The 15847-nt window shown below is 40.5% G+C and overlaps 1 protein-coding gene across 3 annotated transcripts in view; it reads right to left on the reverse strand.

The window, feature by feature from the left end:
* Nucleotides 1-15845, reverse strand: part of SBNO1 (strawberry notch homolog 1) — a 54431-nt gene extending 38586 nt beyond the window's left edge. The window contains exons 1-4 of one of the 3 annotated variants that reach the window (XM_044243493.1): nucleotides 15695-15845; nucleotides 5829-5960; nucleotides 5223-5327; nucleotides 2471-2780 (exon numbers count right to left, since the gene is read on the reverse strand). In XM_044243493.1, the coding sequence (XP_044099428.1) occupies nucleotides 2471-2780; nucleotides 5223-5327; nucleotides 5829-5960 (547 nt within the window). In that variant the 5' untranslated portion in view covers nucleotides 15695-15845. Of the gene's footprint in view, nucleotides 1-2470; nucleotides 2784-5222; nucleotides 5328-5828; nucleotides 5961-14350; nucleotides 14469-15694 lie in introns of those variants that run through there. The other 2 variants (XM_044243491.1, XM_044243492.1) reach the window with 2 other exon arrangements.
* Nucleotides 15846-15847: the final 2 nt, after the last annotated feature.

A 15847-nucleotide genomic window follows, 5' to 3' on the forward strand; every position in this document is an offset into this window, starting at 1 on the left:
TTAGAATGACACAGCCCTATACTTCACAAACACAAGCACAATTTCCAAGCAGTCCATTCTGCCACAAAATTACATACTGGTCTATATCAGGTATTAAAATCTATCTCCTAATATTAGAAAAACAAGGCAGCTGTTTGGAAAAAGGAACTGTCTGTTTAATACCTATCAGCTCATTCCAAAACCCGAATAAAATGCTATTTATGTACTAGTATAAGGCCTCAGGAACCTTCATTCTATTCCCTTAATCCAAACATACAACAATTCCAAAGAAATTTACTTAAGAGGGGGCAAAAAAAGGCACCCATTCCAATCCTGAAACTATAAAATAGTGGTCAGCTCAGAATATAACCGAAGTCAGTTATCATTTCCAACTGTGCCCACCATGGTACTGTTATGTAACAAGTACTCAAATATACTTCAACTGAATGTAGAAAGGAAGGAAAGAATATCCTTCTAAAGAGTTCATGTTTTTCAGTTTCTAAAACTGTACTACTAAAATTTTATGTGGTCAAGATTTTAAAATACACCTAATAATTCTATTGAACCCTTAAAAATTACCTTACTAAATATGAAGCTTCCTCTGAACACTGCACTCAAAACTATAACGTCTTCCTGCCACACACCTCATTTTCTGCTTCTCTCCTCAGTGCTTATTCCTTTCACACACACTATATAACTTCTTTATTTTGCTTATCTTCTCTTTCTCTCCACTAGAATGCAAGCTACAGGACAAAAGAGATTCAACAGTTTTTCTTCCCAGCCACAGCCTCAAAAGCCCAAAAGAGTTCTTAGCACATAGTAGGCACTTAGTAAATACTGGAAAAAGTGAGCAGTAACACTCTAAAGAAAAACTAACAATAAAATCTGTATTCTCTCTATATAAGTAAACTCTTTTTTTTTTTTTAAGGATTTTATTTATTTATTTGAGAGAGAGATACAGTGAGAGAGAGAATGAGCGAGGAGAAGGTCAGAGAGCGAAGCAGACTCCCCGTGGAGCTGGGAGCCTGATGTGGGACTCGATCCCCGGACTCCAGGATCACGCCCTGAGCCGGAGGCAGTCGTCCAACCAACTGCACCACCCAGGCGTCCCTATAAGTAAACTCTTTAAAAAACGTTATCAAACCACTGTTGAACCTTTCCCTTTAAAACCCCATCCTTAAAGGATTAGCTCGTGGTGATGGTTTATCAACTCTGTGAATATACTAAAATCCACTCAACCATGAACTTTGAAAGGATGAATTTCATGTTATGTACAATGTATCTCAATAAAGCTGTTTTTTAAAAAAGGATTGTATGAGCGCTCATTCTTAAAAAACAAAACATATACTAAGGGGCACCTGGGTGGCTCAGTTGGTTAAGTGATTTTGGCTCAGGTTCCTGGGATCGAGCTCTCCCTGACAGGCTCTCTGTCAGGTAAACAGATAAAATCTTTTTTTTTTAAATAATTTTTTAATAATGAAAATGTATGTATCTTTTTTTTTTTTAAAGATTTTATTTATTTATTTGACAGAGAGAAATCACAAGTAAACGGAGAGGCAGGCAGAGAGAGAGAGAGGGAAGCAGGCTCCCTGCCGAGCAGAGAGCCCGATGCGGGACTCGATCCCAGGACCCTGAGATCATGACCTGAGCCGAAGGCAGAGGCTTAACCCACTGAGCCACCCAGGCGCCCCTGTATCTTTTTTTTTTTTTAAAAGATTTTTATTTGAGAGGGAGTACATGTGAGCAGGAGGAGGGGTAGAGCAGACGGGAGAGGGACAAGCAGATGGCACCGAGCATGGAGGACAATGCAGGGCTCAATCCCTGGACCCTGAAATCACGACCTAAGCCCAAATCAAGAGTTGGATGCTCAACCAAATGAGCCACCAAGGCGTTCCAAAATGTATTTTAAAAGAGAATTTATTAAATACACATCTACTTACAAGCAATGAAACCAATGACAGGTAAATAATAAAATTGTAAAAGTCACAGTGAAAGGAGAAAAGTATGAGTTTCAAGTTAGTTACCTCACACACGGTCCAAGGCCCACTAGCCTGAGCACCTCCAAAAAGCTGGTTAGAAATGCAGAATCTTGGGCCCTACCCCAGACCTACCAAATCTGATTCTCTTTTTGAACAAGATCTCCAGGTGATTCACAGGCACTTCTCAAGTTTGAGAAGTACTGATTTAAAGGACTGAGAAAATGTTAACTAGTTATTCCCAATATATAAAACTGAGATCTCCTAGTGTTAATTAAGGTAGCCCCCTGGTAATTCCACACTTCATTTCAAAGTAAATGCTACGACTTCTAAATTTCTTCTTCCTTTGAATTGTATAAATCCTATAATTGTACAAAGTCATACAGATATGTCCTTCACCCCTGGTTCTTTTAAGACCCAAGGAAAACCGTAAAAACAACCTGACACATCTTAGCAAAAGGAGCCAGCTGACACTATGGAGAACAGACACACTTACTAGCTGCTGACACACTTACTAGCTGCTGTTGCAACTGGCTGCGCAATATTCGCTGGTGGTTTCAGTTTCATGAGTTCATTCAGACTATTATTTTTTAGCAGATCCTTCAGCTGAACCTGGTCCTTTGAGGGTGCAGAGGTCATGGCATTTCGTACTGCTGGTGCGGAGACTGAAGGGCGTGTGTTTGCAGTAGTCTGGATGAACTTTGTTAAGGTGATGGTCTGCCTATTCGTTGTTACAGGTGGTGTTTTAGTCATTACAATTGTAGATCCCAGGGTTGGAAGCTGATTTATTTGATTCAGCACAAATGTTGTAGTAGATGGAGGCTGCTGCTAGAAAAGAAAACCATAACACATCAGACCACTGAGGAAGTACCGAGCTCTCTAATGTGGCTTAGATTCACAAACATGGGAGGCCATTTAAACATCTAAAACAGACTTGAGTTCTCACTTAAACACTGGCACTGTATTTTTAATTAAATATGCCTAACTATATACTACCAAGTTAAAACACACCACTTTGAGGGGGGGAAAAGTACAGTAATAGTGTGACATTGTCTATAATTATCGGGGCCAGCAAGGATAAATAAGGACTCTCCTAAGCAAGCTGTGATGTGTAGTAATGCCGTGTAATGCAAGGACTAGGAACAGAGAGAACCTCTAATCCCAGCACTGCCCCAACAAGGTTGATAACTTTGCAGTGAAAAGACGTTTCCTGCTTTGATATATACACAGAAGTAGGAGATGAATGAATTGTTTAGAGCTCTTGTAGGAGGTTTGTTAATCTCCTTACTAGTTGTCTTTGTATTTTATAAGGACCCTCTTCTGAGGTTTCACTATACACATTCTCTGAAAGTAAAAATAAGATTCTGGTATCACTATAGTTTTGTGAAGATGTACTTGCAAAGATTATTGGTTCCAACCTGGTATCAGAGATTTACAATCTCTGATAACTTCAAGCAAATCACTTTACCCCTGGAGGCCCAGGCTCTCTGGGGTTCATTTTCCATTGCTACCATTCCATGATTCTTGCCCAATGCTTTGTTTGCTATCACACAGACTAAACCAATGTTTAGAATTTAGAAGATAAAACCACCGAAACAGGGTTTTAAACACCTAATTTGTATGAATGATCCAGCCAGTCCACCAATATCACATACTGGTGATAATATGTTGGGTATTACCTTTGGGTGATGGGTACTACCTCTGAACCTAAGACAAAGCTACATAGCATTTTATTTTTTTATAGTTGGGGATACAGGCAGACATTAGGAGCTGGAGAAAAATGCAGGGAAAAAAGGTCAAAGAGTGGAAAAATGACAGTGTGACTACCATGGATGAAGTGCAATCAAAGATTCTTATTTATTTATTTTTTTTAAAGATTTTATTTGTTTATTTGACAGACAGAGATCACCAGTAGACAGAGAGGCAGGCAGAGAGAGAGAGAGAGGGAAGCAGGCTCCCTGCTGAGCAGAGAGCCCGATGCGGGACTCGATCCCAGGACGCTGAGATCATGACCTGAGCCGAAGGCAGCGGCTTAACCCACTGAACCACCCAGGCGCCCACAATCAAAGATTTTTAAAAATTTCAATCCATTTCTACTTCCTTTCCTCCTCAAACTATTTGTTATTGTCCCATGACTCCTATAACAAGAATCTTAAGACATTACCACGCATTACTTTTTTATTTTTTAAAGCAGGCAGCTTTGGGGTACCTGGCTTGCTCAATGGTAGAGCATTTGATGCTGAGATCAAATGATGATCAGCATCAGCATGGTAGAGCAATGATGCTGAGACCTGAACTGAAGGCAGATATGCTTAGCAACTGAGCCACTAGGCACCTGAGCATTTAGTTCTTAATCCAGGAGTCATGAGTTTGAGCCTCATGCTGGGCATGGAGCCTACTTTAAATAAATAAGCACAGGAGGCAATTTTTTTTTAATAATAAAGATTTATTAATTTAAATAATCTTAACACTCAACATGAGGCTCAAACTCACAAACACAAAAATGAGGACTGCCACCTAGGCATCCCACCACTTACTACTTTTATTTTATTTTACTTTTTTTTTTAAAGATTTTATTTATTCATTTGACAGAGAGAAATCACAAGTAGACAGAGAGGCAGGCAGAGAGAGAGAGGGGGAAGCAGGCTCCCTGCTGAGCAGAGAGCCCGATGCGGGACTTGATCCCAGGAGTCCGAGATCACGACCTGAGCCGAAGGCAGCGGCCCAACCCACTGAGCCACCCAGGTGCCCCACCACTTACTACTTTTAAATAAAACTCTCAACAGCAATTTATCGTAAGTTATCAATTTTTTAACCAGGCTGTCCAATAATTTTATATGCTAAGCTTAAGTAAGCTTATGCTAAGCTTAAATAACTGTTATGTTTAAGGTAAAATCAGAGAAACTCTATATTTAAAGCACAATTTCCATTACGTAAAAATCCAATGTACGAATGGACAAAACCTGAAATCAACAAGGAATAATGAAATGTGTAGTGAGATCATGTGTAGCTCATTTCTACTTCATGAATTTTGTATTACTTATAGTGAGTAAATTAAAAAACTTTGCTTTGTCCTAATTATCTTTTGATCAATGTAACTATGAGAAGAATTAAAGAAACATTTTATCAAACAGGAGCTGAGAGTAGCATACTGGAAAGTAGCAAAAAACAGAACTGGTAAGGTAAGACTACTTCATATTACAAATTTATTTCTTACTATAATTCAAAACGAGTTCAGCACTCACACCAAATGTAAATCATTCTTACCCTAACATTTAATAGCGCTGGAGTAGGTAGCGTCTCTGGTTCTGGTTTAACAGGAACTGATGCTTCAGTCTCCAAACCTAGTTCTAATGCACTAAGTGGCACGGACTAGAGAGAAAACAACATCAGAGAAAAAAATAAAAAATGATGGCAATAAATTCTGTTTCAAGAACAAAAGTTCTATTTATTAAAATTTTAAAAATGACAAGTTTTACACTCAAACAGATTGTAAATCTCTGATACCAGGTTGGAACCAATAATCTTTGCAAGTACATCTTCACAAAACTATACTGATACCAGAATCTTATTCTTACTTTCAGAGAATGAGTATAGTGAAACCTCAGAAAGGGTCCCTATAAAATACAAAGACAACTAGTAAGGAGATTACCAAACCTCCCACAAGAGCTCTAAACAATTCATCTCCTATTTCTGTATATATATCAAAGCAGGAAATGTCTTTTCACTGCAATTATTTTCCATCTCATGAGAGAAAACTAATATAAAAATTACACATACTTATTTAAAATTGTCTTAATAACGTTTACTCTGAAAATAGAAATTAAAATTAAGAAAAATCTACTTTTTACAGAGACTTTGGAAAACTCTTACCTGCTGAACTGTAGGAGTAGGTGTTGGAGTTGCAAGCCCTGCATCTCCCCCATCAATATCAAAGAGGTCATTCGGACTAATTCCACTCTCACTCAAAGCAGCAAGCAGTAAATCTTGCCCTGGTTCCACCATCTTTAGAACAAAATATGTAATATTAACATAAAAAACTTAATATGCCAATTAACTCAGAAGAGAGTTAATCAACAAACCAACATCTTCTACCAGACCCATCCATTTGATATTTATGAAGAACCTGCTACATATCAGGCAAGAAGTCAGATGAAAGAGAAAAAGTCTCTGATTCCAAGAAATTCGCAATAAAGATGAAAAGGACAGAGAAATATGTAAATCACAGCAAGAGTGTATGTGTACAAAATGTTATGGGAACAGAGAAGGAATGCTGAACTTTGCCTGAGGGGAGAGGTCACAAAGACGACTGTGGAACAGAGTCTCGAGGAAGGAATTGCCAGGTGGACGGGGATGTTCTGGATAGCGCATTCACGCCTCTACAGATACGAAAGACACTGGCACTCTTTAAGAACAATGGTTAGTGCGATTCATCGTTAGTATGGAAGTTCAGAACAGAAACCCAAATGTCAGGCAGGTGATGACAAGAGAAGAGGAAGATCTCACCCACAACCTTGTACACCATGGCAGACAGCACACTTAATCCCATGGGTAGCGGGGGTCAGAAAAAGTTTTCAAATCGAGAACTATAAGATATAGATATGTGACCTAGCAAGATTACTCTGAGGAAGTATGGGGGCACACTGAGAATGGGTAGAGTAAGACCAGAAGCAGGAAGACATTTTAGGTAACTGTTACAGCAGACAGAGAGAGATGATGTGGGGTCCCTGGGTGGCTTAGTCGGCTAACCTTTGGCTCAGGTCATGATCCCAGGGTCCTGGAAAAAAGCCCTAAAACAGGCTCCCTGCTGAGCAGGGAGCCTGCTTCTCCTTCTCCCCCACTGTCTCCCCCTCCCCCCGCTCATGCATGTTATCTAATAAAAACTAAAAAAAAACAAAAAACAAACAAAAAAGAGATGATGTGCTATAATGACAGGGTGTAGAAAAAAGGGGGGATGAATTTCAAGATGTTTAGGAAGGACAATCCATAACACTAAGTTTATATAAAAAGTTCAAAATGGAAGAGAATATGAAATACACAAAAAGCATGCGTAGATGGATGATTATAGAGTTAAGCCAAAAGAAAGCAAAAAAATAAACACTGAGCCTAGGAGACCCCAAAATGAGTTTTATAGTTTGTCTGTTTTTTTTTTTTTTTTTAAAGATTTTATTTATTTTTCAGAGAGAGATAAAGAGAGACAGGGGCATGCAGAGGAATTAGCAGGCTCCCTGCCAAGCAAGGAGCCCAATGCGGGATTTGATCCCAGGATCCCGGAATCATGACCCAGCTGAAGGCAGACGCCTAACCAACTGAGCCACACAGGCGTCCCAAGCTTTAGAGAGTTTAGCGAGAGAAAATACCTATTTAGAAGCAAGCAAATACATTTTAAAGATTTTACTGATTTATGGGGGCTGGCAGAAGGGGAGGCAGAGGGAAAGAATCTCAAGCAGACTATGTGCTGAGTATGGAGCCCAAAGCGGGGCTCAATTCCATAACCCCAAGATCATGACCTGAGCTGAAACCAACCGTCAGACACTCAACCAACTGAACCACCCAGGCACCCCACAAATACATTTTAGATTTGGGTTTTCTTGGTATAATATATCAAAGTAATCTACTTTGGGGGGAAAAAGCTTAACAGACTTGCTCAATTTTTAATGTTTGTCTTTATCTGAAATAACCAATTTATAAACGTAAACAAGAAAAAAAAACAATTTATATAAACATGGAAAGCTATGTACTTGCTTTTCCTAAAAAACTAATTTCATGTTACATAAATAATACACTAATCTTTAGCTAGTTCATTTGTTCTCAGGCTGTGTGAAAGAATTAAATGTCAGTGTTTTCATTATGTCCTACAAAAAGAAAGGCATTAGCTTCTGTGACCATGACTTCCAATATACATAAGAACTAAAATTTCAAATGAGAGTAAAATATTTAACAGAGAAATCCTCTAATAGGTAGGTCTATGTCACATAAACCTATACATCACTTAGAAAGTGATGTAGGTAGGTCTACTAGGTAGGTCTATGTCACATAAACCTATACATCACTTAGAAAGAAGTTCTAGAAGAAACATGAATGAGTTTAAGGCAGATACTACAGATATCCGGAAATGAAACTCAGGGCAGACCTACTGTTTGAAGGGAGTCTTAACCAGAGAGCCCCAAGGAAGAAGAAATAGCTCAAAGATTTCCCCAACATTTTTCAGAAAAAGGAAAAATCTATGGAAAAAATACATTTTGAGTAGGAAAGGAAAAGGTAAGGAAATTGACAGTGACTAAGTATCTTTTACAAGCCTGATAGTGTTAAGACAGTGTTAGACCATAACAATCCCCCCCAAAATAGACATTACAGTTTTTTACAGATGAAACTGAGGCTCAGGGTGCCTGGGTGGCTCAGTGGGTTAAAGCGTCTGCCTTCAGCTCAGGTTATGATCTCAGGGTCCTGGGATCGAGCCCCACATCAGGCTCTCTGCTCGGCAGGGAGCCTGCTTCCTCCTCTCTCTCTGCCTGCCTCTCTGCCTACTTGTGATCTCTCTCTCTCTCTCTCTGTCAAATAAATAAATAAATAAAATCAATCTTGGAAAAAAAAAAAAAGTAAAGTAAAACAGTATTTGTCATCAAATATATGGTCAGTGAAAAATTAAAAAGAAACCCAGGCTCAGCTTAAAGTACCTATAACTCTGCAGCACTAGATTGTTTAAATTTCCAAAGCCCATGCATTCTCTTTCCGAAGAATAGATCTAGAAGGCAATATTGCAAACCTCAGTTTCAGTACTTAAATTTGGAATAAATGCCCATCTGTGGTTAAAATAGGAACGGAGATAGATTATTGGATAGCAAGATAGAAAGAGCATGAAGGGACTGAACAGAGGAGACAAATAGAAGAAATGTCCCAATACAGATTTAAAATAAAGTTAATCATTTTTCTAATATAGACACAGCTGACCATACTTCACAAATTATCCTAGTCCATAGTACCAACATGTACCAAGAGACCTAAATCAATGCTTTAAAAAACATTTCAACCAAGGCCTCTTGGTGGCTCAGTCAGTAGAGTGTCAGACTCTGGATTTCAGTTCAGGTCACAATCTCAGGGTTGTCAGACTGAGCCCTGGGTCAGGCTCCCTGCTCAGCTGGGAGTCTGCTTGAGATTCTCTCTCCCTCTGCCCTCCCCTCCCCCGCCGGCCAACATGTGTGCACACTCTCACTCTCTCGAAAAAATAAATCTTAAAAACAAAAACCAACAAAACATTTCAACCCACAAAATACTTCATTAAGACCAATGACCTGTGGGAATAGGTGGTGGTCTTGGCCTGTTGCTATGACTAATCCTGACCTAGATTAACAGAATTTCAGAGACTATCAAAATGTCATCTTTTTTTTAGTAAATATTTAAAATAATGATTTATTTACATTTGAAACAAAAATACATTGTTTTAAACCAATGACTCCTAAACGACAGACCAAAGAACGCTTGGAAGCCAAAGGACCCATTAATTCATTAGATGCACACTAAGCCCTGACTAATTATACTAAAGAAGTACAGAAACATCATTAATGAAAGCAACAAAAATCAGTGAAAAACGTTACTAAATTCATGAGAGTTTTCTGAAATATATTTTCTGAACAACGGGCATTGGAAAATATCACGGAAGGGAAAAATTTGGGGAGAAACTTGGTATTTTCACAGGAAGTAACAGCACAGTTTATAACACTATCACTGATCTATTGAAAACTCACTCACAGGAATCACAATTTGAGACCTCTGAGTATTGATTTAGTAATGACAATGTCTTTTGCAAGCTGTTTCTCAAAAGTATTTTATTTATGGGGCACCTGGATGGCTCAGCAGGTTAAGCCTCTGCCTTCGGCTCAGGTAATGATCTCAGGGTCCTGAGATCGAGCCCTGCATCAGGCTCTCTGCTTAGCAGGGAGCCTGCTTCCCCCTCTCTCTCTGCCTGCCTACCTGGGATATCTCTCTCTCTCTCTGTCAAATAAATAAATAAATAAATAAATAATACAAATAAATAAAATAATAAAAATAAAAACAAAAATATTTTATTTCAGAGAGAGCACTAGTGAGCGACAGAGGGAGAGGGATAATCAGACTCCTCACTGAGCAGGAATCCGGAAGCAGTACTCAGTCCCAGGACCCCGTGATCATGACCTGAGCCAAAGGCAGACATGTAAGTGACTGATATATCCAGCCGCCCTTTTGCAAGCAATTAATGAAAAACACCTTCGATTTATATACATAATATACACAAAAATCTAGGGATCCTTTCTTAGCCAATTGGGTACAAATTCTCTACTTCGAACTTTTTTGCAGTGAGAAAGAGGGCAAGGGATACAGAGGAATATCTCTCTTTCTCTAACTCCAATAGGCAAAACCCTTAATATTTAAAAAACAAAAAAAAAAACCCCAAAACCTTAATATCTAATCATTCTCCTATTCTAAAACTATTACAGACACAGAATTTCAATGTTCAGGTTGAGAACCCTTAAAATGTTATATTATTCAATCTTCTCCTCCTCACCTTACAATAAGAAAGATGAATTCTTGAAAGGGAAAACATTTTCATTTTGAAACCACTAAATACAATATAAATGCAAATACCGTTAGGTGTAAGAGAACTGTGTTACAGTGTCTACGAAGGATTTCATGGACCTTAGGTGACATTTAACATGTAGCAATTCAACAAATCCAAAAGTTACCAACCCCAGAGTGACTCTATCTCAAAAAATAGAGGACAAAAAAGTTCCATTTCTAAATTCATAAATACTTAGGAAAATACCATCTATTTCAAAATAGTACACCTATGAAAGCATCGAAGATAAGTAATAAACAAGGACACAGAGTCGAGGGAAACTGAGAGAATCCTTGGCAGGAAGAGAATCCTGAGAAACAATAGCCAATCAGAAGAATGAAAGGATATAGTTCTCACTGAGAATACCAACACTAAAACCGATCAACAAGGACAAGGTTCCTCTTGTTGAGACCTAAAGCAGACCTTTACAGCTCTGGGGAGATACAAGGGATCTATCTGCAGTAGTGGTGACACACCACAGAGGCTGAGACTATGGAGTCAAATAGAATACCTGGGTTCATCTGCCTTCGGCTCAGGTCATGATCCCAGGGATCTGGGATCGAGCCCCGCATCGGGCTCTCTGCTCAGCAGGGAGCCTGCTTCCTCCTCTCTCTCTGCCTGCCTCTCTGCCTACTTGTGATCTCTGTCTGTCAAATAAATAAATAAAATCTTTAAAAAAAAAAAAAAAAAAAAAGAATACCTGGGTTCAAATACTGGCTACCTCAGATACCAGTAGTAGAATATGGTCAAGTAATAACTTGTGTGACTCAGTTTCCTCATTTTCAAATGGGAATAAAAATAGAATCTATCTTATAGGATTGCTGTTGAATAAATGTTACCCTACTAGCTATTAACTATTACTTTGATATTAGCATCATGTCGAAAAATAGATTTTCTCCCACATTACTGATAGAACAGTATTTCCAAGAATACAAACTTTGCTGGCAATCCACTCAATAATTAACTTCCAAATGAGTTCTATAAATACGAGTTCCTTTTCGCTTGTGTCACATGTTCAATTTGTCCAGTTAATCAACTGGTGTGTCTGGAGAAAACTGGCAGACCTCTGTATATGTGCAAAGATATCCCTTAGCAAGTTATCTTTGCCTATAACAAACAGGACTTTTTCTCTTTATTTAACAGCACTAAATATGTCTGACTTCTAACTCAGCTGCAGGTTTGCTTGTATGCAGTCCAGAGGTGATGACTGACATGTAGTTTAAGGAATTGAAGGATAATGATCCTCTCAAAATTCAGCTGATACAGTTCATGAACAAGGTATTTATATCGTTCCTACTGAGTTCTGGTTCTTTAAGAACATCAGGAGGAATAGAAGATAGTATGAAGAAATTCATTTACAAGGATTTTCATTACCTACAAGGGTAAAATCTGTAGTTTTTAACAGTTATTTTTCAAGGGAACACTTGCTCAGGTGATGATCTCAGAGTCCTGGGATCGAGTCCCGAGTCGGGCTCTCTGCTCAGCAGGGGGCCTGCTTCCCTCCCTCTCTCTCTGCTTGCCTCTCTGCCTACTTGTGATCTCTCTCTGTCGAATAAATAAATAAAATCTTTAAAAAAAAAAAGAGTGCCTCTCCCCACTCTCACTGCAAAACTTCTAGAAAGAATGGATTCACAAAGTAATGAGCAGATGACAAGGTTTCAAAAACATGCTTTACAAAAAAAGCACATGAAGGAATGGGGGGAGGTGTATGAAAAAACTTTCTTACTTACCACCATCAAACTCAGATCTCTAGTCCTTTTGAGATTTACTATATGGTTGAATTTTTTTCTCTTTTAAGGCTCAAGATAACCGGTAAGTATATGCTACATGTTATCCCTTTGTCATAAATGAAAAACTGAGGCTTAGAGAAATGAATTGTAACAAGGTAACAACATAGCACGGGTGGAGCAAAATTAGAAACCGAGGAGTTCTCACCTCCTATCCCTCCAAGATTCTGTATTCTTCTTTTTTTTTAAAGATTTTATTTATTTGTCAGAGAGAGAAAGAGAGAGCACAGGCAGGCAGAGTGGTAGCAGAAGCAGAGGGAGATGCAGGCTCCCTGCCGAGCAAGGAGCCTGATGTGGTACTCAATCCCAGGACGCTGGGATCATGACCTAAGCCCAAGGCAGCCGCTTAACCAACTAAGCCACCCACGTGTCCCAAGATTCTGTATTCTTAAGCCTATACCATGATTTTCAAACTGGTGGTCACACCACAATGAGCTGTCAAGTGAATTCAGTGTATCATGACCAGAATTATTAAATATTTCAATACAGAACAGAAAACATCCAGCATGTAGAGAGGATAAACATTATTTCAGGACAGGAGTTTTTAGTTCTATGCGTGGATGTGTAAAACATGTCTTACCATGGGATGCAGTAAAAAGGTTTTAAAATCATTGCTCTATACTAAATACTGCCCCCCAAGAATTAAATAATTTCATGGGCTTTGTACTGTATCTTATTCATAAAAGCAGAGTTCCTGCTCTTCAGGAACCTATCCTTTCAATCTACAGAAAATTTCAGTGGTATCCCAAGACTGTCCTTAATATTTACTAAGTTCAATGAACCACACTAAAGTAAACCTGTCAGCATAAACAAAGACAACTGTAAAAACTTTAAGATTACATCATTTTATTAGCTATATATGTGAAAACAATTCCTCTCATCAGGAAGTGTTTTTTTTTTTTTTAAGATTTTTTAAAATTATTTATTTCTTTTTAAAGATTTATTTATTTGGCAGAGAGAGAGAGAGTACACAAGCACACAAGAAGGGAGAGTGGCAGGCAGGAGAGGGAGAAGCAGGCCCCACTGAGTAGGGAGCCCAAAGTGGGACTCGATCCCAGGGGCCTGGAACCATGACCTGAGCCAAAGGCAGATGCTTAACAGACTGAGCCACCCAGGTGCCCCTAAAGATCTTTTATTTATTTGAGAGGGAGGGAGAGAGAAAGTGAGAGCACAACAGCAGAGGGAGGAAGAAGCAGACTCACTGCTGAGCAAGAAGCCCTAAGTGGGGCTTCATCCCGGGACCCTGGGATCATGACCTGAGCCAAAGGTAGACGCTTAACAGACTGAGTCACCCAGGTGCCCCCAGAAAGTATCTTTACATCAACTTTAGCCAGGCAAAGCCTGGGAACTGAAAGACTCATTAAGTCAGGTTACTTGGTAAGACCAGACCTCAGACCTGAGTGTTCATCACCTTCATAGGAGGAAGTCTCAAATCAAAGCTCAATTTAGAAACTAAGAAATACCAAAATATATCTATACCTTTAACCTTTAAAATGAATCATTTTTAAAAACATTTAAGGAATCTTTATACTTTATACATCTATACTTGCATTATATTAAGCAGTACATAATTTCAGCAAAGCCCTTGAGTAAAACTGCCTGACACTTAAGAGCATCCAATGAATGAATGAAGGAAGGAAGGAAGGAAGGAAGGAAGGAATGGACTGTAAGTCACCAACTAAGCCTTCCTTTTTAAAACTTACCCAGCAGCTAAAGTAAAATCTACTTAAAATCCTATACACAATTGTGTGGAATTAAGTTAGACTGGGGATAAAAATGCAGAAGCCAAAAGAAAAAAAATAAAGAATTTTTTCTGGTAAGATAAATTTTGGAAACAACTTTTTTAAACATGAAAATAAAATGTTCTCTTGCTTGCAAAATTACTATCCCACGCAAGGCACCAATAGCAAATTCTGCATTTTATCCTAGAAATTCTATACAAACTATCTTTTGGGCAATGATAATGGCTTTCCCAACAGCTTAAGAAAAATCACTTCTGACTGCAGTAAATATACCGTGGCAAATATGGAATCCTTCTGCACTGTTAGCTGATTTGTGTCTACAAGCGTTAAGTTTATTTCCTCTAGGGCAACTCGAGGTTTGACAGCTTTCTGGACCGCCCCGGCCGACTCAGTAGAAGCCCTACTCCGTCTCTAAACGTGGTTGTCTAGAGAAAATAAAACATTTAACTCAACATAAACGGCCAATAATCAACTTTCAAAGGTCAAAGGGGACCTAGTTTTTAACCTTCCCTCAGCAACACGTGTTTAGTACAAACTTCCGGGTGAGGTTACAATTGGCTGCGCAATTCAATGAATAAAAACGCTGCTTTATTTGACTCTCATTTTCTTGCCCGTTCTTTCCCCCACGTTTCTCAACCAGCAACTCCCCAAAACAAAAGCTTCCTACAGTATACGGAGCCCGCACATAAAAAGGGCTTCTCTGTGCGAGATCAAGTTAGTGGTCCGAAAACATTAACCAAACAGCAGCACAAAGCCGGGGTGGAAAGGGGGAGGAGCTGGATGCCAGGGTCAGGAAAGAAACAATCACAAGGGTTCAGGAACATCCAAATCTCCTCAGCGGTTAAACCGATCTCAAACCATTTCTGGGAAACCACCAGCATACACTGGTTTGGGGAACTTTAGATGCTCGTTACACAAAACACTCTTACAGCAAGCAAATCCCCAACTGCTTTCTCTGCACAGATGCTTAGGGTCTAGGAGGCGAGCGAGCTCGAGACAAAATTAACCTAATCACCCGGTGAGGCTTGAAGGTGGCCCCCACGTGTCCCACGTACTGCCTCGACGCCCTGAGAGCGAGGTAATCAGAAAACTGCAGGTGTGGGGTTCCGATTTAGGGTGCCCCTATCTCCTCCCGCACTCGCCCCAAACCAGGAGCAACCCTCAGACAGGAGGACTTTTGAAGGATTGCGGAGCTCACTTTCCTGAGGGTCCGGGACCTCGCATCCCTGAGCGGAGCAAGGAAAGCAAGGAGGGCGACCCAAGTGGAGCCGAAGCCGGTGCCCGCAGATCCTGCCTCCGCGACCAAACTGGGTGCCTCTGGCCCGGGACAGCGGGGGCCCCCGAGGCCCGAGAGCCCCCACGCGCAGCGAGCGCAGGGCCCGGCGCTGACGGGCGGAGGAAGCGAGCGCGGCGGGGCCGGCGCCGGGACCTTGCCCCCGAGAACCCTGGGACGCGCAGCTGAGGGGGCGGCGATGGGCGGGGGAGGCCCCAAGTCGGGGTGAGGTGGCTGCCCCCCCCAGCCCGGCCCCACACGGCCCCCTGAGGGTGGTGGGAGTGGGAGGCTGGCTGTCCGGGAGGAGGAGTGTGGAAGCAGAAGAGGGGTAGAGAAGGACTTACTTTCCCCGCGGGATCCGATGCCGGAAGAGCTCCTACCGGGTGGCGAGAGCTTGAAGGACTAGAGGAGACTGGAGCGGAGGCGGCGGCGGCGGCGGCAGCAGCGGCGTCCGGCTCTGCCTACCTCCCCGCCGCCATCTTGACGCCCCTCCCCCC

Source organism: Neovison vison, chromosome 3, assembly GCF_020171115.1.
Source record: "Neovison vison isolate M4711 chromosome 3, ASM_NN_V1, whole genome shotgun sequence".
Classification (NCBI taxonomy): Eukaryota; Metazoa; Chordata; class Mammalia; order Carnivora; family Mustelidae; genus Neogale; species Neogale vison.